Below are 25,636 nucleotides of genomic sequence, written 5' to 3'. Positions count from 1 at the left end.
CCGAGGAACTCGACTGGAATAGCCCGAGGTGCGCGCGCAGTCGCAGTCGTCTTGGCGCGCCAGCAGCCCGCTGATAAGACAAGGACTAGATCGTGGACGTCGGCGCCGGGATAAGACTCGGCGGGGTTCCGCCTGCCGTCGATAGATTGGAAAAGGCAGACGAGATAGGAAAAGAGCAAAATGAAGATGAGGTCGGAACGTACACAACCAATGCCATGATACAATGTACAACAATTCTACCTACTCTACTCCCTCGCCTCGTCGCGCTCGCGCTGGCGGCGCTCCTCGAGCTTGAGACGCTCGTCCATCATCTCCTTGAACTGCGTCACAATGGCGCCCTCCTTGCGCTGCTTCTCCTCGCGCTGCATGATGAGCAGCGCGCGCTTCTCCTCGGCGTTGATGACCTGTCCCTCCTTGCGCAGACGGACAGCGTTCATCCTCTGGTGGCGGTTACCGGACATGACATAGCCCGACTCCTCGAACTGCGCGATACGCTCCGAGTCGAGGCCAATCTCGCCACGGCGCGGGATGCGTTCGCCACGCTCGACAAACTGCTGCATGCCAGCGCCTTCTCCTGGCAGCAGACCACGGTAGCTGAGGAAGCCGTCAGCACGTCTCGCTCAATCATAACCCGCCACGTCAACACTCACGCCTCGCGGTTGAACTTGTCCTTGATCTTGAGCTCGGACGGCGGCTGCGGTCCAACCTCGTCCCCATCGTCCGCTTCCTCGGCCGGCGAATGTCCGCGCGCAGCCGCGGGCTCCGCGCGCTGCTCTGCCCGGTTCTCCTTTTCAACCCAGCCGCCGCCGCCGCCACCGTCCGTGTCGCGAGCACCGCGTGGTCGAGACGCCCCTCGGAGATCTTCGCCATCGGCTAACGAGGTGCTCCTCGCACCACGGTCCTTGTCCCGCTGGCGTTCCCGCTCGCGCTCACGCTCGCGACGGCGCCGTCGCCTCCGCTCCCGCTCATACTCTTCCTCGCTGTCCGTCTCAGAATCCGACGAGTACTTGCGTGACTTGCGTCGGCGCGACGACTTGGACTTGCGCGATCGAGATCGGTCACGTTCCTGTTCGGCACTGGTGACACACGCCAAGTCAGCGGCGGCGGCATGGAGCGGACGGGCTCGCTCGCAAGCGACACGCGTCGCGGTACTCACAGATCTTCGGCGTAGGGGCGTTTCGGCGACGGTGGCCAAATGGACAGATCGCTGCGCTCCCGCAACACCCTGCGCCTAGAGGAATGGTCAACGTCGTCCAGTTCGGCGTTGGGCCGGGTGGCGACAATTAATCAACCACCAGCATCAGCAGCAGCACAAGACGACCTACTCTTCGAAATTAATGACTGCCGAGGACCCCGAACTCCGAGCACCGCCGTTGTTGTTGTAGTGACCTTGTTGTCCAGGAAAGCGTCCCGGGAAGGGAGGCATGGAGTGGGACGGGTGAGGGTTTTGATAACCGCCTCTTGCGCCACCCCCTTCGTTTCGCTCTCTTTCGTAGTTGTTACCGTAGGCTTGGCGCATGCTAAGGAGTTATAGCGGTTGGAAGGAGCGCGCGAGGCAAGGAGAGAGAGAGATCGAAATGACACTTTTGTTTAATCTTTCCAGGGGAGGAGACGACTTGCAGAGATGAGGCATGCGGAAGAGTGGGCTCGGCGCCGAGCGGCTAGTGGGTGGGTGGGACGGAAGCAATTCTGGACCCATAACTGGGGTCAGTGCATCCACGCGAGTGACAAACCTGGGTGGGATGATCACTTACTCGAGCCACCCCTTTACGTCCTCGGCGTTCAGAGAAACGGATCTTGACTGCAAAGTAGACTTTTTTGCTACTTTGCCCCCACCCAAGACCCGTTGTCGCGACACTGGCCCTGGGCCTGCCGGGGGTGCAGCCTGTCCAAGAGCTACGGAGCCTGCAAAACTAGTCATTGGGGTCAGGTCAGGTCAGGTCTAGTCAGGTTCCCATCCTGAGGGCCAAGGCAGAAGGCCAGGACGCTTGGTCACTCCGCAATCGGCTCCAGCGGGTCATGGACCTGGTTAGTCTGGAAACCCACAGACTCACACTCGCTCCTCGCTCCGCCGCTCCACTCCTCCACTATTACCACAATCCACAAACCGACCACGGCGCCGCACCCAATGCCTGCACCCACCGCACCCATAACCGTCAAACACCTGACTTGCTTGTTGGTCCGGACCTTAACTACATAATTCCCCGCAGTTGTATCCTTAACCCTTGCCCCTGGGTACTTGTGGTGCAGATCCCCTATCCCTAGCCGGTGCCTGTTCTCGTGTTCTCCTGGGGCCGCTGACGATGCTTGTTGATGAAGACAGATTGGCGCTGCACGTGAAAGGATTGACTGTCTCAGGCGGGAGGGAGCGGCGTGTTTTAGCCACAGTGGCACTCGCTCACACGCACGTACACACACATGGAACCCACACCCACGTACGAGGAATGTATCAGTGGCAAGCACTTCAGGAGCCGAGCAGCAGCGCGGTCACCTTGCTAGCCCCGAAACGGCAGTGGGTGGAACCAAGCAAACGTAGTCCGCTTGTCAACGCGGGGCCAGTGTGGCGCGGCCCAAACATGTGGATCACTTTTGCTGTACCAAGGTCGATCTCGGGCTTACCGCACTTCTCCGAGACTGTCTTCCGCTGTTGCTGCGAGATAGGGAGGGAGGAGTTGGGGGCAGCGGGTACATACAGGGGAGTTTGAGCGCTCACAAGAGAGCGCGGAAAACAAGAGCAACAAAAAAACCGAGTTGTCACCGTTCAAGACAGCTACATACTCACCTCCCCTGAGGATGCAGACGGATGCTCGAGTGTAGGCAGTGTGGCTTGTAGGGGAGGGATGTCGCGCGTGTGTCGCGCGTGCCCTCAGTGGTTAGTCCTCTGGATTGGTGTGCGTCATTGGAACGGAGAGTTTATGTGGTAGCGACGACATGACCTTGTAGCCTGAACTTCTGGACTCGTTGCGAAGGTTGTCAGCTGGCCCAATAGTTTGTTGGCTCGTTGGGAGCCTGAGCCTGCCTTTTTCCCCTGTAGCGCCACCACATTGTATGTTACCGCCGACTACCGCGTGCGCGAGGGCCCGCGTCCGTGCCGTGCCGCCTGCCGCCGCCTGCCGCCCCCCGCCGCCGCGGCGGACGAGATTGACGTTATTAGGCGGATACCAGTCGAGGTGGTCATGTCTGAGTTGTGCCGTAAGTGTGGCTGCCATGGCCTGTTCCCGGAACATGTGAATGCCTCCGCCCTCCGTTGGATTCCGTTACAGTGCGGTAGTCGTTCCCACATACCAACACTTGGGACCTGGGCACGACGGGGCGACGCCGCGCTATGGCGCATGGCACGGCACGCACGCGCAACAGCCAAGGCTACATAGGCGAGGACCAGCAAGAAACACAAAAAAAAACAAGGTGCGGCTCCTGCGGCTCTCTTGCGTCTATTGCGGCTCCTGCGGCTACTACGGCTCCAGCAGCACGAGCATCACCAACGGGCAATCAACCTTGGCGCGGTTCCGTACCCACTTGTGCCTTGCCCTAAGGGTCGCGAGTTGGGGACCGAGTTCGTTTGGAAACGACGATTGCCATCAAGGGGCCCGGCGGTCCGCCTGCCCACCCCCCGCCCCCGTGCTCTACGCACCACCTACCACCAGATTCCAGGCAACGCTTCCCCGTGTTGCAGGAGCCACCACCACTCTGGCCTGTTCAAAATAACAGGATACCTACAATGCAGGGGAGATATCTTTGGATGGCTCGCATCCCGTCGGTGCTCGGCATCTGCGCGGAGTTGCTTCCGGATCTTCTCTCCGAATTCCAGCAGAAGCTCCAAGGATCCATCGACAAGTGAACGCCGAGATGACGGGCGCGAGAGGCTGACCCGCAGAAATCAAACCGGGTCGGCTTGCGTGTGTGTTACATTTGTGTGTTCGTTTGGCCGAGGTGAGACATTTGGGGGGAGGGGGAGTAGAGGCAAGAGTGCATTTGCAAACACGGACTCGTCACGGCTCTCGTAAGGAGAGGGGGAGAGGAGGGAAGAGACTGCTGCATATGGGGATAGGAAATGGAAAGCGGTGTGGGTGGCAGTCAAGGAGGATGAGTTTGTTGTTGCGAGGTGGGGTTGTGGAGTGGTTGTCGAGCAAAAAATCAAGAGCGTTTGGTGTTGTGCCGGTCGGTTACAAGCAGGCAGGCAGGCTGGTGGATGAAGCTGGGCTGGCCTGGGCTAGGCTGGGGCTGGGGGAGGGGCCGCAGCAGCAGCACTTTCTGTCTGTTTTTTTTTTCTCTCTCTTCCCTGGGCAATCCAGCGCTTTTTTTCTTGGTTATGACGACGCGATGCCAGTCGATGAGCGAATTCAGGGTAGCCAGGGCACAAGGGCAGAGGGAACAAACGTCGGTCGGGGGGGAAGGGCGGGGCCATTTTGTTACACTGCGGTGTTGGTGCGTCCAGAGGAGGCCAGTGGTGCATGCAGCATTACGGTGTGCGTGCAGCAAGCAGTGTGTGCAGTGCCCAGGCGAGACAAGGGGGGGGGGGGGGCGTGGTCGCGCGCGTCCTTCTGAACCGGGTCAGGTTCGTCGCAATCTCTTTCCAAGGCAGCAGCAGCCTAAATCCTGACACACCTACACACGCTCAACACCAGCCAGCCAGCCAGCCATGCCAGCCACGCACTGGAGCTGAAGCGGCACCTGCATCCCACAAACCGCTCAAACCTGCATGCCTCAACCAAAACCATCCCAGTCAAACGGCCTGCTCCGACAGCCCAGCCCCCCTTCCTCAACCCACACCTCCCCCCCCCCCCCTCTCCCCCGCCCCCACCCTCCCCTGCATCGGCCCGCCCGCATGGTCAAACTTGGCACGGCCCATACGCACGGCACGCACGGCACGCATCATCACATCTGGTACCCACTCCTCGCATCCCCTCCCCTCCCCCCCGTCAGTCCCCCCCTCGGTCCCCCTCCGTAAGACGCCTTGTCGCTCAGATTAGGGTCTCAAAGTTAGGGAATCCCAGCCCGTGTGTCGCGCGTGCGCGCCTCCACTACTCGATTGCCGACCCCCCCGGCCGCCTTGGGATTCGCTTCGCTTGCTCCTGCACACCCTAGTTCGGATCTCTGGATCCCAGGGCCCAGAGAAGGAGAGAGGGGGAGGAGAAAAAATACAGGCCGAGTGTGGTTGAAGCAGGCAGAGCGCGGCTTGGTACGGGAATTCCTGTCCTAGTAAGGTTGTAGCAGGCTGAACCCGGCGTGTCAGAAGGTGGGCTCGTCTAGGGGCTAAAGGCGTAAAAGGGAGACGGACGGTTGGGCCTGGCTATGACGACAACAAGTTGAATATCACCACAATAACGCGCACCGCGCCGCCGCCGTGTTCCCCCCCTCGTCCTCCCCACCTCTCCTCGTCTTCTTTCTCCGTATTTGCAGTAGCAGCAGCAGCAGCAGCAGCAGCAAGTCGCCTGCTCCTCTTGCTACTTCTCACTCGCACGCGCTACGCTACGCATCGGTCCGCTCATCCTGCCCACTTCCCCCCCCACGCTTGCGGTTACAGCCGGGACGGTCAGCGACGACGACGACAACGGTCGCGACGGCGACGCCGACAACGAGCTCTGTAGCAAAGACCGAGGGGACGGCCAGAGCCATAATTACACTTTAGCTAAAGATCCGACACACACATAACCCTCACTGGGCAATTCCAACACTTGTATCTCATTCCACCCCCACCCCACCCCCCCCCATATCTGATTCAACAACAATCACCACCACCCACACCACCACCACCACACCACACCACTCCCCAACCATCGACACCGGTGTAGACAGCTAGCTTGGTCATCATTACCGCGCCGTCGTTTCAACCTCGATGGCGTCGGTTCCGGGTGAGCCCCGTGCAAGGCGGACTCATGCTCGCCGATCATGCGAGCTGTGTAAGGTCCGCAAGACGCGTTGCGAGCTGCCCGACCTCGACGTTCCTTCATCGTCCACACCTCTCGCACCAGAAAAGTCGTGCCACCGATGCCGTGTGCTCGTCCTTCCCTGCGTCGTTGACGACAGTCGCATGAAGAAGCGCAAGAAACGTGATGACACCTCGGCTCGCGGTGGTGGCACCACAACCGCCATTGGTAGCCGGCCTTCGGTCGCCTCCACCTCCACAAAGGCCGCCGACAACGCCAACGAGCCATCAACCAAGAGACAGCGGGGCGGCGCTGGCGGTCAGAATGGCCAAGGTGGCAGTGGCTCCTCTCAACCCGCTCAGGACGAACGATTACAGGCACAAGCACGCACGAATCCTGTCAACCACTCGGTCGACTTTTCGCCCGCCTTCCCTGTCACCGCTGATCCGCCCTCAAACCAATTGTGGGAATCGTCGTCTGGACAGGAATCCGAAACCAAACCTGCTTCCCAGCGGCACACTGTTCGACTGCATGGGCGCCCGCTGTCTCTGACCAGCGCCATGCTGAGTGTGGCTAGTCGTCAGATGTTTAAAGGTCTCAAACGGAAAATCGTCGTCGTCGACGATCTGGACCTCGACACGACTGTCGATCATTCCCTGCGAAACAGGCTGGCCCCAGGGTACGCACAACTCCGGACTTTCCACCCCCATCTGCAGCCCCTGGACGAGCTCTTCTCAATGTCTCGCAACAGCGTGGATCCGTCCGTCATCCTCCTGGCTGCATCTGCCCTTTACGTGACATCGCAATCACTCCCTGACGACGCGGACGCCAAACGCATGCGAGTCGCCCTCGGTCCCTCCATTGGCCACCTTCAACACCACATCCTTGTTCAGCAACCTTTCTCGTTTCATGCCATCCAGGCACTCGAGATTCTGTCTCTCCATGCTCCCTTTGCGCCTGTCCTGCCATTCCAGTTGACAGACCCACGCACCCTGGCTCCCGCCCGCGGCCTCTCGGGCATTGCCACCAACATATCTGTGAGCCTCAATTTCCAGAGCCTTGTCAACTGTGGCATCGACCGTTGGACCAATCCGGACTTCTGGTTATGGCTTGGCATGTGCGCGGGGGCGGCTCAAATGTCCCTCGAGGATGAACGTCCGCGTAAACTCGCCCTTTTGACGGACGCCCGTTCGGCGTCGGCGAGCTTCGTAGCTCCCGAGAGTGACGGACTTTGGTCGTCCGCGGCCACTAGTGACGACCCCGCAGAGCTGTTAGGAAAATTGGCAGTGTGCGACCGGCTGGCCCGACTTGAAGAGCTGCATGACGGCATCGGACGACTACGTGGCACTCTGGAAACGACAGCGGCCGTTCCGAACTTCAACGCCGTTCAAACTATTCTCGACGAGTTTGAATACTTTACGCGGCGCATGGCAGCAATTGACAAGCGCTATGAGGAGATCCTTGGTGCGTACATGTGGCTGTTCGTGGCAGGAGGCTGATTTTATTTTCTAGCAATTATCTCGCCACCGCTCGAGTTGTCGTCTGGATGGGCGGCGTATCGCACCATTCGGCGACGCTTTGAATTTATGAAGGAATATATGACGGGTTTCCAAGCTTTGGTTGCCCTTCACTTCCTCCCCGGCTCGGCGATAGCAATTCCTGGACTTCCCCAGGGACTGGGAACGTACCAGATGGTCCACTATGCGCTGTCCCGCTCGAACGACCCCGCCGACATCATCTTTGCGTATTCCACCCGTTCCGCCGGCGCCGATGAACTGCGTCGAGTGAGCGGCCTCAGACAAGAGCTCGCCGAGCAGCAACTGTTGTCCTTCATCGATGTCTCTCAGAGCGTCATGGCGAGCGACAGGCGCCCGGCCGATATTATACCGCTTCACGATGTCGTGGCTATCGTGGTCGAGTCGTGCAAGGCCCTCGTCGAGGGGCAGTCATCGAGACTGTCCTATCTGAGAACAATATACGGTCTACCGACATCGGTGTCCAAGCCCGGATGGCTTCGGACTCTCTCTCAAGTGACGACCGTTCTGCGGAGCATGGGTTTGCTCTGCGTCGACAGCGAAGCCAGTGGCGGGGAAAGTATCGCCAACGGCTGTAGCAACCTTGTCGGATCGATGGCTCGAGCATTGACAGAGTGGATATCCGTTGTCGAGCGTGAGGCCAACTCGTCCCAGCCACACGGCCAATCCGACCCACTAGGAGGTGGACTTGTACACACCTCACCGACCCAAGCCTCGGCGACAGCTCAATTCTCTCAGCAACAGTCGAGGCCGCACACTGCTATCGGCGTCTCGGGCCCTCAAAACATGGTTGGAGGCGTTGCGGCTGGTTTCCAGTCATACATGCCAACCTCGGATCGATGGATGGCGAGCGACGAGCCAGACGGCAGCCTTCCACCTGGCTCGGCGGGAGGTCCCCACCCGCCACCGCCACACGTCGCCCCTGGTGGCCATGTCATTCAACAAGGTGGCGATCATCCTGGTCCCAGAGATCGCCCGCAAGGGAGCTATCAGCCACCTCAAGGTTTGCCTCAACCTCATCCGGGGCAGATGGCGCACCACCCTAACCCCGAGTCACAAGAATCGGGATCTTTCGACCACATTTTGTCTGAAATGTTTGGCTACGGGTACTCGACCGTCGGCGGCCAGCAAGCTCAAGCGCAGGCTCAGGCGCATCACGCTCAGGCATCTACTCATCACTTGGCCCCTCCAAGCCCATACCAACAACACCAGCAGCACACGCAGCATCAGCCTCACCCCCATCAACCTCATTCGCAGCTCTCGCCTGCTCCTCGTGTCACACATGATCCACACGCGCCTCCTCACCACCCCCCACCACCCCCGCATCATCACCCACACCATGCGGCACCCCCGCAGCAAGCACCACTCCCGCAACACCAGCACACACACCATGTTCCGATCATCCCAGGCCAAGGATTCATGGACAATAAATGTAGGTTTGGAACACTATTTTTTTCATTCGTACGACCGAGTGGCAGTCTAACTCGAGACCCAGCGTAGCAACTCGAAGTCAGCTCTAATCAAGCACGGCTGCACCGCAGAGATATTTTTCTCCACTGTCGACTCGCATCTTTTATGATGCCCAGAGTCTTCCTCGAACGACTGGGATTGTGGTTGGGTCCCTGGTATACCCCAGTAGACCTATCCTCGTGTTACCAGTGACCGCACTTGTAGAGCCTCAGCGTTTTGTCCGGGCTCGTTTGCGTCTTGTCCACCACGTCATGTATCGTTTCCATTTGGGGTTCTATATAGTAGCTCGCATCATGTATGGCGAATGCACGGCCACTGTTTCTGCACTGTGGTTCTTTTAGTGGCACGTTGGGGTGCATAGAGTGTGTGCGTGTGCAAGTCGGCTGTGAGTGCGGAATGGGTTTCAGAGTGAACCATGGGTGGTGAGCCCTATGCACGCCACACCAAAAGAGACCAGCCAACCAGCCAGTCGCAAGCCGGCCAAGTTTTGCGGTTGTAGGGGTGGCGAGCAAGGTTGCGGCGGTTGTTTACGGCAGGCACACCCCTGGTGTGCCACAATTACGGCATGGCCAGAGCCAACCACTTTTCTTCCGACGGATCCAAGACTCGGAGCGTGTTTCACTGCCCGTGGCGTCGTTGGAGTAAATATGGTTAGGCGAGTGACAACCCTAGGCCAGGTCGCCATGTCCGCTGGATCACTGGTGAGGTAATGTCCGACTCCCGGCAAGGGCGTGGAGAGAGGTAACTATGCGTCAGTCGCCGCACGGGCGGCCACTTGAGGTCACCTGGGGTCACTTGGCACCACCGCGACATGTGCGTACGAGCTTGTAGCATTGGTGTGCGTCGCAGGGGTGTAATGAGTCGCGGCGGCCGCCAGACACTCGCACTACAAGAAGACTAGGCTAATGCTCATCCACCTGCTCCACATTCTCAACAATCTCGAGGACAAATGCCGAGGTGACGCCGGGAATCTGCCGCTCGGCAGCCTCAAACGCCTGGCGGAGCCGGTCGAGAACAATCCTCGCAGCTTGGTCGTTAGGGACACGCGCCGTGAGCTGTCGCCCCCGCCAATGTTAGCTCGATGCCAAGTCACTAAAACGGATATGACTCACGCTTGCGATCGCAGGCACAATGACGTTCTCGAGCATGCCGTCCTCTTCCTCATCTAGCAAATGGTCTTGGGCTTGTGGCGGAGGGCCATGTGATGGTGGCGGCATGTACTGCTGTTGCTGTTGCTGCTGCTGCTGCTGGACAACCTGGGGTGGAATCTGCTGCTGCTGCGGTTGCTGCTGCGCGGGTGGCGGGCCGGGAGGGGGCTGATGCAGCACCTGCTGCGCAAGATGCTCGGCGGGCGGGGGGCGAGGCGGAGCGCGATACATGGTCCCGCTGTGATGTCCGCTTAGTGGCTCCACTGGAGTCGGCACTATTGCGGCGGCTGGTGCCTCTGGAATGGGAGGTCCGCCTGGGGTCGGGAGCGGCCTCGAAGCACGCGACATGGTCGAGGGTGGCAGGTTATGCCTCACAGTGCCAACTAGATTTGTTAACCGATGACGTCTAGCAACGTGTAGACAATCTTGACTTACAGTCCCAGGCGTCCTCTGACGGTCCATAGCCAGGCTCTTGTGGCACATCGCGAGGAGTCTCTTCAGGCTTTGCGCCACCCTCCTGCTTCCACTTTTCATGACGCTCGATCAGTTCCGTCAGATACGAGACCTTGCGAGCGTTGCGAATAAACTTGTGCTTTAGGAGGTCCTTTGCTGTTGGGCGCTGGGAGAGACGTTAGCGTCCATGGTTTTTGTGCCGTGATTCTCGGCTCACATTGCGGGGGTCACGCTGGAGACACAGCTGGACGAAATCGCGAAATGTCTTTGAATACCGATCCGAGAGCTCTGGCGGGGGGTTCTTCGGAATGAGGAACAAAACCTTCATTGGGTGGAGGCTTGCATATGGTGGCTCTCCCTCTGCGAGCTCAATGGCGGTAATGCCCAGACTCCAGATGTCGGCCTTGTGGTCGTAGCCGGACTGCTTGATGACTTCTGGGGACATCCAATAGGGCGTTCCGACAAAGGTGTTCTTCTTTGTCATGGTGGCCGTGAGCTGTCCCGAGACTCCAAAGTCTGCGAGCTTGACGTCGCCATTGGACGTCAAGAGGATGTTTGCAGCTGTGACGTGTCAGAACAGGCATCACGCCGACAACGACATTGCGCAGGGCCCACACGACAAGGCCGACACGCTACGCCGCTCCGTACCCAACAACACGTACCCTTGATATCACGATGCAGCTTGCCCTCGCCATGAAGATAGTCTAGTCCACGGAGGAGCTCTCGGAGCAGAATAGCAATGTAGTCCTCCTTAAAGGTACCGGCCTTCATCTGTTCCGGTGCGTCAGCGCAGCCTCGCTCACTCGCACCGTGGCTGGGTGGTGGTGGTGGCTTACCAGGTCCGAGCATGAGCCACCGGCGCAGTACTCCATTATGATCCAGAGGTGCGAGCCCTTGAGGAAAGACCCATAGTACCTGGTGATCGCGATCGCACGTATGTCAGCATAAGGAAGGGTGTGTGGTGCGAGCACAGCGCCCAGCGCGCAGCGCGCAACTCGCGGCGGCAAGCGAGCCGCGCGACCGACCACGGCCGTACTCACCGCGTGATAAAGTCCGAGTCGAGCTGGCCGAGGATCTGGATCTCCTGCTGAATGTCGTCGATCTCGTCCTCGGCGCTTTCGAGGTCGATGATCTTGATGGCCACGGGGACCATGGTACGGCGGTCATAGCTGGAGGGGTGGGTGAGCACGCGCGCTGCTGCTGGACAGAGTCATTCGAGATCGCTTACCCGCGATATACTTCGCCAAAGCTGCCCTTGCCTGGAGAGGGGAGTCAGCGACCGTTGACGGCGGGCGAGGGAGGCGATCTCGCAGCGCGGCCGTGTTGGGCACTGAGCATGCTGCACATGCGGCGGCACATTCACCGGCCCGGCGCATACCCCCAACTCACCGATGCGGTTCTGCTTGACGTAGAAGAGCTCGGGGTCGGGCCCTTGGTTGGCCGACCCGTACGACTGCATGGTCAGCGACGAGCAGCAGCGTGAAGCAGCAGCAGCAAGCACAAGAACACGTACCATGGCAAGCTAGGCGGTCACGCGGGCAGCACAGGGGGGCCACGCTGTGCGAGGCTGGCTGGCGTGGCGCAGGTTCGGGGAGGTGTGGACGGTTTGGCTGGCTGGCGGGCGGGCGAGCGGTTGGGCGGTGTGTGTCGTGGAGCTAGCTCGGCTGGGCTGGGCTGTGGAGGGCTGGGGTATGCAGCGCGTGTCGTGTCGTGTGCGTGCGGTGCGTGCGTCGTGCGGGTCGTGAGTGCAGCAGCGAGAGAGAGAAGTGAGAGCCGGAGAAGTTAAAGTCTAGATGTAGTGTTGCAAAGCGGCAGAGTATGGGGGAAAAGGAAATCGTCGAACTGATTGTTGTATGGGTGGGTGGAAGCAAGCAACCGTCACGGTGACGCGCGTGCGCACTCCCGCAGGCAGCAGAATGGCAGCCAGCTTGTCGCGACGACGGCCACCAAACAACACAACCCCTTGCACCCCCACGTGAGGTTCTTTCGTTGCCCACCCACATGCACCTACGACTACACATGCATATATAAATTCTCCTGCTCTTCACTCCGAAGTCCCTAATGCTCAGCTCGGCGTACGTTGTCGCCGTCACCGCCGCGCCCGCCGCGGCGCCGACACCGAGTGCCTTGCCTTCCTTTCTACCTGGCCTTGTCCGCGCGCTAGACGATTCAACTTTCCCTGTCTTCCCCCCCGCCGCGTCCCTTAGCGCCCACCGTCGTGTCGTGTTTGAGCCGCCCCAATCAAGAAATCTGCCAAAACGGCGACTGCTGGCGCCTGCTGCTGCAATGGCAGCCATTCCTCGTCGCCATACATGATGCAATGCACGACTCCGGTGCATGGCTCCGCACGCTCCTACACGCATCAACCACGCACCCCCGGATCTATCCTATGCATACAGTACAGACAGACAGGCACTAGAGCCCGGCGACCTAGTCGTGCTAGTCTCGGCCCGTGTTGGCGACAAAGAGACAACCAGCACCAGCACGCCACGCCCGACGCGTTCTGGCCTCGGTCGGTCTAGATCTAGATCTAATCACACTGCGGCGACGGCGCCCACGCTCCAGCTCCACAACGACGTCGCGGCGAAACCAACCAAAACTGTAATCGTACTCCTTCCTTCCTCTACGCCCGCCCGACGTCTCGCGGCAGCCCGCCAGTCACTGCCAACGGGGAGCCGTAGCCGTCCGTCTGAGACGGGGGAGTCGCGGGGCGAGGTATCCGGTGCAGGATGCCGTAGCTGGCGGTGCGTGTCAGCGGGTTTATCCAGAGGGCGGAGTCGCGGCACCGCGCAGTGAGCGTTCGGGCCCGAGTCCATGACCCCGAATCCGAGCAGCGCCTCCGACTCCGGCCAGCCAGCATGCGACTTACCCAACGCCACAGCCCAAGAGGCCAGAACCGCCCCATTTCTCATTAGGAATGACGACCACTTCGCGGAGGTTGTCCAAGTCGGCAGAATAGACGTAGAGGCGGAGGGATTTGTCAATGTGCTAGTAGTAGCTGTCAGCAGGGCCACGACCTGTCTAGCAACTAGCCACTTACAGCCTCGACGAGGTCGTAGAAGCTGTTCTCGCCGTGCAGGGGACCGCCGGCCCATCCGCACACCCAGTCGCCGAAGGGTACGAGGCCCGCCATCTAAGGTTTGGTCAGCGAATGTCAGTGTCATCAACTCGACCCACCTCGGCAGGCGATCCCTCGAGTACTTCGAGAATGTGCCACACGTTGTCGAGCGCCTGTGTCGGGTTGCACACGCGCACGCTGAGGCCGAGGAGCGACGCGCGCTCCTTGCCCTCGGCTGTGGACGACCAGGCGCGGGACGGGGTGAGGTGGACCTCTGGGGGCAGTGTCAGCGCCGTGTGTGGGTGGGTGTTGCATAGCAGCTCGGGGGAGCACAAGTCCAGGCATCAACAGCGGGCCGCACAAGGCAACGCCTGCCGTCGTGAGAGCCCTTGCTTCGGTTCGCAACGCCGCCCTCGCCCGCGTCACTCAACTCACCCCGCACGCGCTGCGTCTTGGCATTATACACGGTCAGGCCGATCGTCCGTCCCTCATTCGCCTCGACGATGCGCGCGAGCTCCGCAGGCGTGGGCACGGCGGGGCCGGCACCCGCCCCACGCGTGGTCGGGACACTCGACGCCTCGTCCACGCCGACGAGGTAGTCGAAGAAGGGCTCAATCAGCCCGTCGGCGGGCGAGTGCTCTGCCACGCGGAGGCAGTGCAGCGCCAGCTCGGGGAGCGTGCTTAATGACGTCGAGGAGGTCTGGCCCATCGGGTATGTTGTGGTTGGTGCTGTGGCTGATGTTGTTGTTGCGGCAAAGTTGATGATGTTCAAGTCGGCTGACGGGCGGGCAGGCGGTAATGACTTGAGAGAGAGATCCGACGCGTCACGACGCGGGATCTTTTGATGCCGCCTCCACATTGCAACTTCCACGACACAACCCATGAGTGAGTGCAATACAAGTCTCGTGCACCACCACTACCCCTCATGCACCACACCCAATGCAGCGCCTGCGGCGCTGCACCATACCGTCTAGTTCATAATAGCATGCAGCAACTCATACACCAACTTCTCACTCTACACCTACGCCTTGAGCGTCTTTTGCAAGATCGTGATCCGGTCGCCCAAAGACAGCGCAATACCCTGCGTCTTGGAGCGGATGCGCACATGGCCCTGGATCGCGCCCTCCTCCGTCTTCTCAATCGACAGGTTGGCAAGAGCGTCCTCGCCAAACAGACTCCTTGCGCACAGGTTGGCAGACAGGAAGTCGCAGTCGCCAGAGAGGGCAGCGTCGGGCGTCAGGCACGCCATGTTGGTCGACTTCATAATGTGGTCGAGGTAGACGCGCAGGTCGTTGATCGACGTGTTGACGTTGACCTTGTTCTCCCACTCAAACTCGGTCCACATGCTCCTGAACTGCGCCTCGTTGCAGTACGCAGGCTTGATGTAGTCCATAATGTCGACGTGGACGTCGTTGAGAACAATGTTGACGCTCGCGTCCGACGCACCCTGCTTGTCGTAGACAATGTTGCCAAAGATGACACCAGTCTCGGTCGACGACACCTTGATCGTCGCCTTGATGTTGTGGAAGCCGTGGGGGCCAAGAGTGTGTGGTGCTGGTCGCTCGACAAGCTTGAGGTCACCAAGGGTAGCAAACTCGATCGTCAGGTTTTGCAGCGTTTCGCTCGTCTGGTTGACGATGAGGACGTCGAGGAGAATGTCAAACTGCTGGATGTTGACAACAGCCTCGGCGTACACAGGGTCCGAGAAACCAGTGAGCTGGACTATCCTGGAGAGCTTGGACACAAAGTCGTCCTTGACCTCGGCAGCACCAGTCGCGCGAACAACATCCGACTCAAAGTCGTCGGCGTCACCGCCCGCCGACTTCTTGGAGAGCTGGCGGAAGCTGATAACGTCGTCGACCTGAACTGCCTTGGCCTTGGCCTCGAGCGCCTTCTTGGCCGACACCTTCTTCTCCTCGGCAGCCAGCATCTTGGCGTACGCAGCCTGCGTGTCGTGCAGGAAGACCTCGTGCACAGGCTTCGAGTCCTGGAGCTGGGAGAGGGCCTCAACACAGTTGAGGATACGCTCCTGCGAGTCCTCGTCGATGGGCACGGTGACAAACTTGGACTGGCCGATGCGGACAATCGAAGTCATGATGAGGATGGCCTCGGCGCGGAGGGTGTTGAGGGATGTGGGGTCAACCTTGAGCTCCGAGTAGCGGAGGACGAGCTTGGTGAGGGTAGAGGCCAGGACGGTGGCAGTGAAGAAGTCGCCGCCGAGGATGAGCGCACGGAGTGGGGGCTTGGCAGCAGCGCGGACCTGCTCAAGACGAGCAGCGGCTGCTGTGGAGGTGTAGACCGTCTCGGTGGCGTACGTGCCGTCGGCCAGAACACGAGTGGTCGTGACAGCCTTGGGGGCCTCCTCCTTCTCAGTCGCACCGGCAGCCTCGTCGGCAGCCTCAGCCTCGTCGAGCAACCTCTGCTCCGAGGCCAGGATGGGGACCTCGCCAATCACCTTGCGGAGCTCGAAGATTGCCCGCTTAATGTCGGCAGCGACAGTGCAGTACTCGCCGACAATCCACATGGCGCCGCGGAAGACCTTGCCCGACTTGATCTCGGAGAAGGTCTGGACGAGCTTCTCAGTAATGGTGGGGCGGAGGTCAGGGAACTTCTCGACAACCTCGCGGACAAACGAGATGACGTCGACGGCCGAGGGGTTGTTCGAGTCTCCCAAGAAGTCCATGAGGACGTAGACGACGTTGGCGGCGACCTCGGAGAACTTGATGGCGCACGAGTGGATGCTCTGGATGAGGAGCTGGCGGTACTCGGCGTTCTTGTCCCAGTCCTGATCCAAAGTCGACTGGAGCTGCTTCTTGAGGAAGAGAACAACGTCCTCGACGTTGCGGCTAGTGACCATCTGCAGGGCGATGCCAATGGCCTTGGTCTTGACCTCCATGTCCTGGGACGAGAGGACCTTGAGGATGTCCATGGCCATGCTGTCAAGAACGTGCTCGTGCTTGCTGCGGAGCGTGTCGAAGCGGTCGAGAACGATGAGCTTGACGTTGTTGTCGGCCTCCTTGACGATGAGCTCGGCAAAGGCAGAGGCAGCGGCCTTGATGGCAGCAGGGTTCTGGGTCAAGGTGGTAAGGGTGGTAGCCGCCTCGTACTTGACGGCGTGGCTGGGCGAACCGAGGAGCTCGAAGATGGCGCGGATCCACTTGGCGCGGTGGCCGCCCTCGGTGCGCGCCTCCTTGCGGATGAGCTCGATCACGGCCATCTGCATGAGCTCGTCCATTGTGGAGAGCTGGTCGGCGACGCTCAACAGGTAGCGGACGGCGGTGGGCTGCGAGATGTTGCAGAGTGCGACGAACGCGTTGCGCTTGCAGGTCGAGTCCGACTCGGCGGCAAGGAACGTGTCGAGGAGCTCTGGCGCGTCGGGAATGAGGTGCTCGTGGTCCTGGTAGATGGTCCAGACGGTGAAGACGGCATTCTTGCGCACAAACGAGTGGCGGTGTTCCAAGCACGAGCGGACGGTGGGGACGAGGGGCTCGAGGAGCTCGGCCTCGCGCACCTTCTGGAGGAAGCGGAGGGTCGCGCCGCGAATGTACTCGTTGGGGTGTTGCTGTGAGTGTTAGTAGTCATTCGGCGGGGATCTCGTGGAGCAGTGCCAACGCACCAGGTCGTTACGAAGGGCATTGCTGGTGTCGTTAGCACAAGGTCGCGTCCCTCCCATCGCGGTACTCACCACACGAGGATCATCTCCTGCTTGAGCTTGCCGTTCTCGTCGAGCTTGGGACAGACCCTGCAATGTTAGACGCGTCCTTGACTTGTAGCCCTGTCCAACTCACTCCCAGTAGAAGTGGAGAAGCTTCTTGATCTGCTTGTTGCGTGATGGCATGACATACTGGATGATGGGCATGAGGAGCGTGGGCTGGGTAGTCGTCAGTCAACAGGCCACTTGGAGTGAAGCAAGCACAACGTACGTGGCTCTGTCCATTCAGCGTGCTGACAATGATGCGGCGGAGCGTCTCGAGCTTGACCTCGTCCGAGCCCTTCTGGAGGGCGTTGCGGAGGTCCTGGGACGAAGGCGCGTCGAGCAGGTCATCGTGGATGATGGTGTAGGAGGTTGCCGACGAGTCCATGGCTGGCAATCTCTGTCGGAGGGGGAGATGCGCAGCGCGCGTTGATGAGCAGTGAGGTGGGGGAGGGTGCTGCCGCGCCGTGTGTTGGGTGTTGGGGGTGCGGTGTGTGCAAGTGACGATGGGAGTGATAGCTCGTCGACGTTGCTTGTCGGCGTGGTGCAGCTTGTCGTCGAGATTGCTGGTCGCTGTCGTCGATGACAGCAGGCAGGCAGGTGCCAGCGATGCGCGACTGTATGCCGCGTGTCCATTTGATTCCGCTGGCGTCGAGGTGCACGGGCTGACCAGGAACGACGCTGGCGGGCTGCCACTGTCCGGGGAAAATCGGCGAATGGCTCCTGGGTGGAAGGGGGGTCTTCCCTGGCTGACAGTCGCCTTGGCTGGTACGAGCGACGGGCGGCTGGCTGGTGCAGGCTGCCTGCCTGGCTCTGTGACCTCCGGGGCTCGCCGGAACGGCATCAACGCGGACTGGCTGGCTGCCAGGACGAGATCAACCACCAGCCAGGCAGCCTCGCTCTTTGCTGCAGCCGACCTCGTTGATCTCCATCTCGCTCTCTCCTTGCCGGTCACTTCTCTCTCCCCTCCCCCCTACCCCCCCCGCTCTCCTCTCCCAAAATGAGCGCCACCCAGAACGTGAGCATCGCGCAGCACGCACCATGCAGCCGGCAGCCGGCACGATCCCCGGGTCCGACTCGACCTCCCGGTATCACGATCCACTCTTGCTGCCGGCTCGCTGCAACGACCCTTTTATCGCCATATCTAACCCCCACAGGTTGTCCGCTACTCGGCCCTCATTGTCGGTGTCCTCTACGGCTTCTCGCACGCCTCGACCCTCCAGAAGAAGGCCGACGCCGACTACGTATGTTATTTTCGCGGTTTGCGCGGCGGTGCCATGTTGCTGACCATTGCGCGCTTCCTCCTTGTTTTGCCTGCTGCCACTCTGCCATCTGCCATGCTTCGCCTTGCCTTGGACCTATTGTCTATCGGTGACACCCTATCTTGCGGACACACTCTCCCGACTCGACCACACCGCACCACACCCTCCCCGCCAACAGATCAAGCACGCTTCGGAGCGCAGGGAAAAGCTCATCGAGGAGGCCAGGAAAGCCTACGCCCAGAAGAAGGCCGACGACTCGAAGCCCAAGTCGGACCGTGAGTGTCGGCGCAGGGTGTGCCGGTGGTGCTCAACGGCAGTGTTGCTGCTCTGCGAGGCAGGACGTGGGAGTCGCGGTTCCGTGGTCTCGGCGTCCGTCGTCGGACTGGCCGCGGACCGAGAGCCACGTCCTCGCTACCAGCTGCATTGGAGCTCTGCCCTCAGCAGGGGTCGACGCACTCGGCCAGCATCACCCACACTACCTCCATATCGTTCCCCGGCTAACCAGACCCAGTCATCACCGACCCCGAGGACCCCAAGTTCGACCTCGAGAAGCTCTTCGCGTCGTGGGAGAAGGCATAAGCTGGTATATAGATCACACCCTGCCATGGGAAATGCAATGGCTCTATCTGGACGGGGTGGACAGGGTGTGGCGCCGTTGAGCAGCAAAGCACCTGCACATTATCCATGTCTGCTGTTGTCTGTAGGCTTGGTTTGCAGCACAAGATGATGCACTGAAGTCGTGAGCTCGACGGAATCAGATTTGCCATGTGGCCTCACGCCCACTGGCGGTTCGAAGACTGAACCACCACCGTCATTTGCGACGCGTCTCGATCCAGCAACTCTCTTTGCATACCCATCTTGTCCCCGACAACTCTCTCACTCTTAAACAACTCGCATCCAGCAAAGAGATACCCCTCTCTGGGATTAAACAAGCGCGCAGAAGCACATCTGCAAGCTACCAGAGAAAAGCCGCAGCCCCTAGCTCGTAACTACCCTCGCCCTCCGCCCCAATCTCTACGCGCGCCAACATGGCCGACGACATTATCGAGGTCCCCGACGAGATCTCCTCGGCCGAGGCCAACCAGGTCATCAACGAGGTGCGTGGAGAGCTACGAGCCATTCTTCGGTATGCCAGCTGACCATGCCCAGGAGTACAAGATCTGGAAGAAGAAGTCAGTCTAGCCACTTCTCACCCGACAATATTGATAGCCTAACATCCCCAGCACGCCGTTCCTCTACGACACGGTCATCACGCACGCCTTAACGTGGCCCTCGCTCACCTGCCAGTGGCTGCCAGACCGCGAGGTGTAGGTCCTGAGAGCTTGAATCCATCTGACCTGCCACAGTCCCAAGGATGCCGACTACACGATCCACCGCATGATCCTCGGCACCCACACCTCGGGCCAGGCCGACGACCACCTCATGATCGCCGAGGTGCACCTCCCCAAGTCGGGCCTCGACGGTGCCGGACGTGACATTGGCGAGCTGTACGACGAGGACCGCCAGGGTGGGTACCATGAAGTTGATCACGGCTAACCCACCAGAGCTCGGCTCGCACACCAAGACGTCGGCGCGCATCCGCGTCAAGCAGACCATCAACCACAAGGGCGAGGTCAACCGCGCGCGCTACATGCCGCAGAACCCTGATCTCATCGCGACCAAGACTGTGGACGGCCCCGTCTTCATCTTTGACCGCACCAAGCACGAGACCAAGGCGCCCGCCGGCGGCGAGTGCAAGCCCGACATCAGGTTACTGGGCCAGACCAAGGAGGGGTGAGTGGGTTTGGGTCGTGCTGAGGCTGACGGCCAGTTACGGTCTGTCGTGGAGCAAGGTCCGCACTGGTCACATCCTCAGTGCAAGCGAGGACACGACCGTCGCCCACTGGGACATTGAGCAGTACAAGAAGGACGACAACGGCATCAAGCCCCTGCGCAAGTACACTGGCCACTCTGCCTACGTCGGCGTGAGTAGAGCTGCTCACTTGACGTGCTTCCAGCTGACCCACATCCCAGGACGTCGACTGGCACTCCGAGTACGACTACATGTTTGGCTCAGTAGGCGACGACCACAAGCTCATGATCTGGGACACACGAAGCGACAACCCTGCCAAGCCTAGCCAGCAGGTCGAGGGACACAGCGGGGCTGTCAACTCGGTCGCGTTCGCTCCCAGCAACCCCAACCTTTTGCTCACCGGTTCGAGCGACAAGACGATTGGCCTGTGGGACATTCGCAAGCTGTCTCTCAAGCTGCACTCGTTCGAGTCGCACACGGACGAGGTGCTCCAGGTTGCCTGGTCGCCACACTCGCCCGTGCACTTTGCGTCGGCATCGTCTGACCGCCGCGTGCACATCTGGAACCTGGACGCGATTGGCGCCGAGCAGACGCCCGACGACGCCGAGGATGGACCTCCCGAGCTGCTCTTTGTCCACGGCGGCCACACGTCCAAGGTCAACGACCTGTCGTGGTCCCCAATGGCCAAGTGGCACATTGCCACAACAGCCGACGACAACATTCTCCAGGTTTGGGAGCCTTCTCGGCACATCCGGGCCGCTGCCGAGGCCGACGTGTCGGCCATGGACCTCGAGTAAAAAAGTAGACGGCGACGCGCGTTGGTAGTTGTTTCTCATGCATACATTGTGGTGACGGTCGTGAGGTGTGTGTGAATACAATTATAGTCTATCGCGCTGCGATGCCTGCCGCGAGGACTGGGCTCGGCGCTTCAATGAGCTCGATGCGGGCGGTGCCGGTGAGTGCCTTGCGCTCTGCGCGTTCGCGCTCGCGTTCTCTCTCGGCCTCGAGCACGGCCTGGAGGGGAAGGGGGATGCCGAGCATCTTCCAGTGGGGGAGGTTCATGAGTCCGCCGCCCTTGGGCGACATGACCTCGTCCCAGACGGGCACGAGGGAGAAGAGGTCGATGAACTGCTGGTCGACGGCACGCGACTTGGGCGACGAGAACCGGCGGTACCTGGAGGCAGTCAGTGTCGTGTCCTGTGGTGCTACGCTGCAGCCGCCCCGACTCACTCGTCAAAGATGGATGTGAGGGACCATGACTGCAGACGGCGGATGCAGCCGATGAGGCAGCCTGTTCGGTGCTGCGAGTGTGAGCTTGCGCGCCGTGGCCACGACCGCACTGCCCACTCACCTTGCCCTTGTTGCAGTGGATCAGCACGGGGTGGTTGCGCCGGTCGAGGATTGCGACTAGAGCCGAGCAGATGACATCCTCTGGGATGTTGTCAAAGGGCTCCTTGTTGCCCGGGATGCCGAATTGCTACAACATGAGCGCGGCTTCATCACCTTACACCCACCATGAACTGGATGTCCTGCTCCTGGCACCATTTGAGGTTAGCCTCGGGGTAGTCTTCGAGCACGAGGGTACTGGCGCGTGGGGTAAGCTAAGCACTGTTGTGCCCAAGCGGTGATCGGGCAAGCAACCCACAGGACGGTCTTCAACTGCAGCGTCTCGAGAAACTTGAAGTTGCGCTTCTTTGGAAAGCCGCATCTGTACACGCCGGGGGTGACGGCCGCAAAGTTCTCGGGCGGGACGAGGTCCTCCTCGACGGCGGGCACGGCCGGCGGGGGCAGGTAGAGCGGGTTGGGCGCGGCGGGCGCGGACACGTACGCGAGCGGGCTCGCGATGCTCGGCGACGACGACGCGCTGAGTGCCAACGACGGCGGGGCGGGCGGCGGCGCGCGCGTGTTGTGCGCTGCGCGGATCTTTGCCAGGAAGGCGGGGACCGCGGGGGCTGCGGCAGCGCCAGCAGCGCCGGCCAGGTCAGGCGCGGGCAGGGGCGGGGGCTCTGCCATGTGTCGCTTGTGCGGTGTTGTTGCTGTTGATTGTTGCCTGTCGTACGAGGGTGGTGTGCGTGAGGTGGACGAGATGCGGTGTAGATGGGACGACGAGTGGAGGGGGGTAGGCAGGGCAGGGCAGGGGGTGACGCTGCGCAGCCAGTGGCAGCCAGTGGTGGGTGGGTCGGGGTTGCCGTTTGTCGATCGATCCAGAAGCAGAGCAAGCAAAGGCCCAGAATGCCGCCGGAAACTGGGAGCCACGACGGCCGCCGAGTGGTCAAATGGTAAAGCAAGAGAATGATTAGAAATCTGCCGGGCTAAATGCTAATTCGACGTCATCAACGCATCACCGAAGGCCATACTTTTCCCTTGGTGCCCCGTAATCGCACAGAGTGCCCATTGGAGTAGCCGCTCATCCTGCTGGGCAACTGCCGCATGCAGTCTGGCTGGCTGGGCGGTCGTCATTACGCCCGCCCTGGTTGACATCCACATCTCCCCTTGTCACCTCTCTCCATCCCTCGCAGCAACATGACGAAGAACAAGGACGTCACATTCAACCTCAAGCCCCTCACGCACCAGGTAAGAGCAGTGCGGCGGCATGGCCACGTTCGCTAGCTGACCTCCCTTCCTCTAGGACGTGCCCCCTGCCGGCTCGGACGAGCTGCAGGCGTTCATCGACGCGCACTTTGCTGCCGGCGAGGCATTTATCAACTCTATGGAGTGCGTCTGGCGCGCGCGGTACACCGCTGACGATAACCAGCGACTGGCAGAGGGGGTCGCAGTGGCACAAGGGGACCGTGCAGGTCATGAGCCTGCCCTCTGGGTCGGCATACTCCAAGGTATGTGGGCGCGCACTAGCTAGGCTTTTGCTAGTTCGTCACGCTGACGCGATGATGCAGATCCGAAAGCAGTTCAACATCAGCGACTTTTGGTGCGGCCGTATCTCCAAGCACACGGCCGAGAGCGTCAGAGAGGAGAAGGCCACAAACGGCAGCGCGACGGGCGGCACGTCGCTCAACCCCGTCCACCTCGTTCGCTCGATGAGCAGGCGCGTGAGCGCCCAGTTCAGCTCGGATGGCAAGAATGTTGTGGCCGAGCGCCGCGCGACTGTCGACTTGTCCGAGGAGGAGCGCGCCGTTCATATCATGAACACGGACCCGAGCAACCTGTACGAGCGCATGAGACGGGGCTTGCTGGAATACGTGGGTTTGTGTGAAGAGGCACTCCGCTGACGTCGTAGCACTCCGAGGTGTGTGGCTCGAAGGATTCTTCTAATTCCACGCCGCTAACTTTCTCAGAACGAGCGCGAGTACATCGAGGCATGCCGCGAGACCGAGTGCCTCGAGGTGCTGCAGCCCCACATGGCCGAGATCTGGCGCATGACCTATGTGACGCCACCACCGACCTCGCCGCGCACCTTTGTCGTGCTGCTCCTCTCGCGCGAGCTCAAGACGGCGCCCAAGGGCGAGCGCGCATTCATGAACAGTGCGTCGGCCACCCCCTGCACACGCTAACCCCAGTTTCCGTCCCCTTCCAACACCCCGCGTGCGTCGAGAAGAAGGACGACGAAAAATCGCGCGTGCGAGGCAAGTACGTGTCTGTCGAGCTTGTGCGCGAGCAGGACGGCGGACGGCAGGTCGAGTGGCGCATGGCGACGAGCAGCGACGCGGGCGGCAACATCCCGCGGTTTGTGACCAACGCGTCGCTCCCGTCCAAGATTGCAGAGGACGTGCCGTCGTTCCTTGGCTGGATGACGCGCCGGTTCCCCGAGGGCGGCGAGGTGGAGAGCCACCCGATTGCGGCATAGAGCGCGGGCACGAGCACGCGTTAGCGTGCGAGTAGAGAGCTGAAGAGGGTGAGCGAGCGCGCATCAGCGCGCGCGTAGAGCGGAGTAGAGCGGAGTAGAGTTGCATGGATCGCATTGTGAGGGGCACGCGAGCGGAGCGAGCGTGGGTGTGGGGATGTGGGGGATGTGGGGACGGCGCCCATCGACGCCGTGACGAGGCAGCGGCCAGGCAGAGACGTCGTCGGCACCGACAGGCTGCTGCATTGACTCGACTGACCTGACGCTGATGCTGGCACTTACGGAGAGTGCGTCTGTGCGTCTGCCACTTAGGGTGGGGTGGTGGTGGGTTGTTTGTGTCGGCGGTGTGGCTAGCGTTGGTATAAAGCCGCCATCAGCGCGTTCGCTCTCCCCTCCTTTCTCCCATCCACCCACACCCACCGACATGACCACGGATCCCTCACTCGCCGAAGGCACGTCTGAGCCCACCGAGGCGACACGCACCACAGACCCAAAGGCCGCCGCCGCCGCCCAGCCCGCCAACGAGCAGCGCACGACCGACCCCGAAGCCGCGCCGCACCCGTCCGGCCCGACGCGCTGGCACCACTGGCACCGCGACGCGTCCGCAGGGCACGCGGTGCTGCAGCACGACGGGGTGCTATACCAGGCGGTATGGGCACCGCATACCCTCGCGGATCGCGTGATAAACGACAACGGCGTGCCGCTGCCTTCTTTGCCCGTGCCCGGCGCGCGGGGGGTCAAGATCGACGGCGACGCCGTGTCCGCGCTGTCTGACGACGAGGTCGCGCGGCTCGCGGCGCCGCTGTCCGAGGCGTACTGGGACGCCCTGGGGCCCGAGCACGACGCGGAGGATGCGGCGCGCACCGCGCAGGCACAGGCGAGCGCTGCGTTCCTCTCTCTGCCGGTTATCGACGGCGCCGAGAGCAACGCGGCATACCACGCCAAAGTGCCCCGCTCCGAGCTCGAAGTGGCGCAGCTGCTCGCCGCGCGCGGGCTGCCGCACGTCGTCCAGCTGCTAGGCCGCACCTCCACGCAGCTGCTCACGGCGCACGCAGGCACGAGCCTCACGGACGCCTTCTTCGGCGCGCCCCACCTGTTCGCGGATGCAGCTGTGCGCCGCAGCTGGGTGTACGACGTCGCGCGCGCCGTTTGCGGCCTGCACGCAAGGGGGATCGTGCACCGCGACCTGTCGACGAACAATGTCGTTGTCGACGGCCACGGCCGCGCAGTGCTCGTCGACCTCGAGAGCGACGGCACGACGGGCGGGTACGGCCCGCCTGAGATGAGCCGCCCGGGGTTTGTGTTTGACATGCCCGCCGACATGTTCGGTTTCGGCATGCTCCTCTGGAGCGTGCAGTGCAAGAACATGCCGCGCGCGTTCACGTCTGCGACTATGGCGTGCGAGGGCGACTTTGCGGCGCTGATGCGCCGTTGTACGACGTTCAAGCCCGAGGACAGGCCTACCGCGCACGAGGCGGTCGTTGAGGTCGAGCGTGTGCTCCGGGCGTTTGGCGAGCTGGAGTAGAGGTGGACTCTGTAAGAAACGGTGTCAATAGTC

At 61.2% G+C, this 25,636-nt stretch overlaps 10 protein-coding genes across 10 annotated transcripts; 5 read left to right on the top strand and 5 right to left on the bottom strand.

Moving 5' to 3' along the window:
• Positions 1 to 213: 213 nt before the first annotated feature.
• On the bottom strand, positions 214 to 1,596 carry NKAPL (NKAP-like protein). The gene is made up of 4 exons (XM_062767673.1): positions 1,326 to 1,596; positions 1,157 to 1,231; positions 651 to 1,076; positions 214 to 594 (listed from the first exon to the last, which is right to left on the bottom strand). Exons 1-4 carry the CDS (start codon positions 1,517 to 1,519, stop codon positions 246 to 248), a joined length of 1,044 nt encoding a protein of 347 aa, XP_062623657.1. The 5' UTR covers positions 1,520 to 1,596; the 3' UTR covers positions 214 to 245.
• Positions 1,597 to 5,744: 4,148 nt separating this feature from the next.
• On the top strand, positions 5,745 to 8,922 carry LOC62_01G001193 (uncharacterized protein; the record flags this gene model as incomplete). Its single annotated transcript, XM_062767672.1, is given in 4 exon segments — positions 5,745 to 7,331; positions 7,380 to 8,518; positions 8,535 to 8,834; positions 8,917 to 8,922. The coding sequence occupies 4 exon segments, from the start codon at positions 5,837 to 5,839 to the stop codon at positions 8,920 to 8,922; spliced, it is 2,940 nt and encodes a 979-aa protein (XP_062623656.1). The 5' UTR covers positions 5,745 to 5,836.
• A 781-nt stretch (positions 8,923 to 9,703) lies between these two features.
• svkA_2 (Serine/threonine-protein kinase svkA) lies at positions 9,704 to 12,281 on the bottom strand. Its single transcript, XM_062767671.1, has 10 exons — positions 11,987 to 12,281; positions 11,863 to 11,926; positions 11,702 to 11,732; positions 11,514 to 11,642; positions 11,310 to 11,388; positions 11,136 to 11,244; positions 10,691 to 11,034; positions 10,456 to 10,639; positions 9,985 to 10,403; positions 9,704 to 9,927 (listed from the first exon to the last, which is right to left on the bottom strand). Exons 1-10 carry the CDS (start codon positions 11,987 to 11,989, stop codon positions 9,775 to 9,777), a joined length of 1,515 nt encoding a protein of 504 aa, XP_062623655.1. The 5' UTR covers positions 11,990 to 12,281; the 3' UTR covers positions 9,704 to 9,774.
• Positions 12,282 to 12,864: 583 nt separating this feature from the next.
• Gorasp2 (Golgi reassembly-stacking protein 2) lies at positions 12,865 to 14,240 on the bottom strand (the record flags this gene model as incomplete). Its single annotated transcript, XM_062767670.1, has 5 exons — positions 12,865 to 13,211; positions 13,343 to 13,461; positions 13,514 to 13,606; positions 13,651 to 13,805; positions 13,967 to 14,240. The coding sequence occupies 5 exons, from the start codon at positions 14,238 to 14,240 to the stop codon at positions 13,097 to 13,099; spliced, it is 756 nt and encodes a 251-aa protein (XP_062623654.1). The 3' UTR covers positions 12,865 to 13,096.
• A 247-nt stretch (positions 14,241 to 14,487) lies between these two features.
• On the bottom strand, positions 14,488 to 17,795 carry COPB1 (Coatomer subunit beta). The gene is made up of 5 exons (XM_062767669.1): positions 17,455 to 17,795; positions 17,320 to 17,402; positions 17,217 to 17,273; positions 17,148 to 17,169; positions 14,488 to 17,093 (listed from the first exon to the last, which is right to left on the bottom strand). Exons 1-5 carry the CDS (start codon positions 17,611 to 17,613, stop codon positions 14,553 to 14,555), a joined length of 2,862 nt encoding a protein of 953 aa, XP_062623653.1. The 5' UTR covers positions 17,614 to 17,795; the 3' UTR covers positions 14,488 to 14,552.
• A 346-nt stretch (positions 17,796 to 18,141) lies between these two features.
• TIM11 (ATP synthase subunit e, mitochondrial) lies at positions 18,142 to 19,231 on the top strand. Its single transcript, XM_062767668.1, has 4 exons — positions 18,142 to 18,243; positions 18,383 to 18,469; positions 18,666 to 18,762; positions 18,999 to 19,231. The coding sequence occupies exons 1-4, from the start codon at positions 18,226 to 18,228 to the stop codon at positions 19,064 to 19,066; spliced, it is 270 nt and encodes an 89-aa protein (XP_062623652.1). The 5' UTR covers positions 18,142 to 18,225; the 3' UTR covers positions 19,067 to 19,231.
• Positions 19,232 to 19,515: 284 nt separating this feature from the next.
• HAT2 (Histone acetyltransferase type B subunit 2) lies at positions 19,516 to 21,076 on the top strand (the record flags this gene model as incomplete). The annotated part of the gene is made up of 7 exons (XM_062767667.1): positions 19,516 to 19,584; positions 19,637 to 19,659; positions 19,711 to 19,794; positions 19,834 to 19,994; positions 20,032 to 20,260; positions 20,298 to 20,451; positions 20,501 to 21,076. The coding sequence occupies 7 exons, from the start codon at positions 19,516 to 19,518 to the stop codon at positions 21,074 to 21,076; spliced, it is 1,296 nt and encodes a 431-aa protein (XP_062623651.1).
• Positions 21,077 to 21,164: 88 nt separating this feature from the next.
• Positions 21,165 to 22,292, bottom strand: DSP1 (Tyrosine-protein phosphatase DSP1; the record flags this gene model as incomplete). The annotated part of the gene is made up of 5 exons (XM_062767666.1): positions 21,165 to 21,453; positions 21,510 to 21,580; positions 21,631 to 21,756; positions 21,794 to 21,863; positions 21,925 to 22,292. 5 exons carry the CDS (start codon positions 22,290 to 22,292, stop codon positions 21,165 to 21,167), a joined length of 924 nt encoding a protein of 307 aa, XP_062623650.1.
• A 486-nt stretch (positions 22,293 to 22,778) lies between these two features.
• Positions 22,779 to 24,204, top strand: LOC62_01G001186 (uncharacterized protein). The gene is made up of 7 exons (XM_062767665.1): positions 22,779 to 22,853; positions 22,909 to 22,994; positions 23,035 to 23,113; positions 23,174 to 23,476; positions 23,515 to 23,523; positions 23,573 to 23,759; positions 23,795 to 24,204. Exons 1-7 carry the CDS (start codon positions 22,803 to 22,805, stop codon positions 24,079 to 24,081), a joined length of 1,002 nt encoding a protein of 333 aa, XP_062623649.1. The 5' UTR covers positions 22,779 to 22,802; the 3' UTR covers positions 24,082 to 24,204.
• Positions 24,205 to 24,502: 298 nt separating this feature from the next.
• Positions 24,503 to 25,603, top strand: Pim2 (Serine/threonine-protein kinase pim-2; the record flags this gene model as incomplete). Its single annotated transcript, XM_062767664.1, has 1 exon — positions 24,503 to 25,603. The coding sequence occupies one exon, from the start codon at positions 24,503 to 24,505 to the stop codon at positions 25,601 to 25,603; it is 1,101 nt and encodes a 366-aa protein (XP_062623648.1).
• Positions 25,604 to 25,636: the final 33 nt, after the last annotated feature.

Source organism: Vanrija pseudolonga, chromosome 1, assembly GCF_020906515.1.
Source record: "Vanrija pseudolonga chromosome 1, complete sequence".
Taxonomy (NCBI): domain Eukaryota; kingdom Fungi; phylum Basidiomycota; class Tremellomycetes; order Trichosporonales; family Trichosporonaceae; genus Vanrija; species Vanrija pseudolonga.
The sequence above is the reverse complement of the archived record's forward strand: the minus strand, read 5'-3'. Positions and strand labels throughout refer to the sequence as shown.

What these genes read in the sequence shown, in the direction of transcription:
- svkA_2 (XM_062767671.1), bottom strand. An exon ending in TTTGGCGAAGTATATCGCGG is followed by an intron (nt 11,643 to 11,701) that starts GTAAGCGATCTC and finishes CCACCCCTCCAG; the next exon opens with CTATGACCGCCGTACCATGG. An exon ending in TCCAGCGTGACCCCCGCAAT is followed by an intron (nt 10,640 to 10,690) that starts GTGAGCCGAGAA and finishes CGTCTCTCCCAG; the next exon opens with CGCCCAACAGCAAAGGACCT.
- LOC62_01G001186 (XM_062767665.1), top strand. Translation starts at nt 22,803, where the DNA reads ATGACGAAGAACAAGGACGTCACATTCAACCTCAAGCCCCTCACGCAC. An exon ending in CTGGGTCGGCATACTCCAAG is followed by an intron (nt 23,114 to 23,173) that starts GTATGTGGGCGC and finishes GCGATGATGCAG; the next exon opens with ATCCGAAAGCAGTTCAACAT. An exon ending in CGAGCGCGCATTCATGAACA is followed by an intron (nt 23,760 to 23,794) that starts GTGCGTCGGCCA and finishes CGCTAACCCCAG; the next exon opens with TTTCCGTCCCCTTCCAACAC.
- NKAPL (XM_062767673.1), bottom strand. Translation starts at nt 1,519, where the DNA reads ATGCGCCAAGCCTACGGTAACAACTACGAAAGAGAGCGAAACGAAGGG. An exon ending in GCAGTCATTAATTTCGAAGA is followed by an intron (nt 1,232 to 1,325) that starts GTAGGTCGTCTT and finishes CCATTCCTCTAG; the next exon opens with GCGCAGGGTGTTGCGGGAGC. An exon ending in GACAAGTTCAACCGCGAGGC is followed by an intron (nt 595 to 650) that starts GTGAGTGTTGAC and finishes CGGCTTCCTCAG; the next exon opens with CTACCGTGGTCTGCTGCCAG.
- TIM11 (XM_062767668.1), top strand. An exon ending in AGAAGGCCGACGCCGACTAC is followed by an intron (nt 18,470 to 18,665) that starts GTATGTTATTTT and finishes CCCCGCCAACAG; the next exon opens with ATCAAGCACGCTTCGGAGCG. An exon ending in CTCGAAGCCCAAGTCGGACC is followed by an intron (nt 18,763 to 18,998) that starts GTGAGTGTCGGC and finishes AACCAGACCCAG; the next exon opens with TCATCACCGACCCCGAGGAC.
- COPB1 (XM_062767669.1), bottom strand. Translation starts at nt 17,613, where the DNA reads ATGGACTCGTCGGCAACCTCCTACACCATCATCCACGATGACCTGCTC. An exon ending in CTTCTCCACTTCTACTGGGA is followed by an intron (nt 17,274 to 17,319) that starts GTGAGTTGGACA and finishes CTAACATTGCAG; the next exon opens with GGTCTGTCCCAAGCTCGACG. An exon ending in ATGCCCTTCGTAACGACCTG is followed by an intron (nt 17,094 to 17,147) that starts GTGCGTTGGCAC and finishes TAACACTCACAG; the next exon opens with CAACACCCCAACGAGTACAT.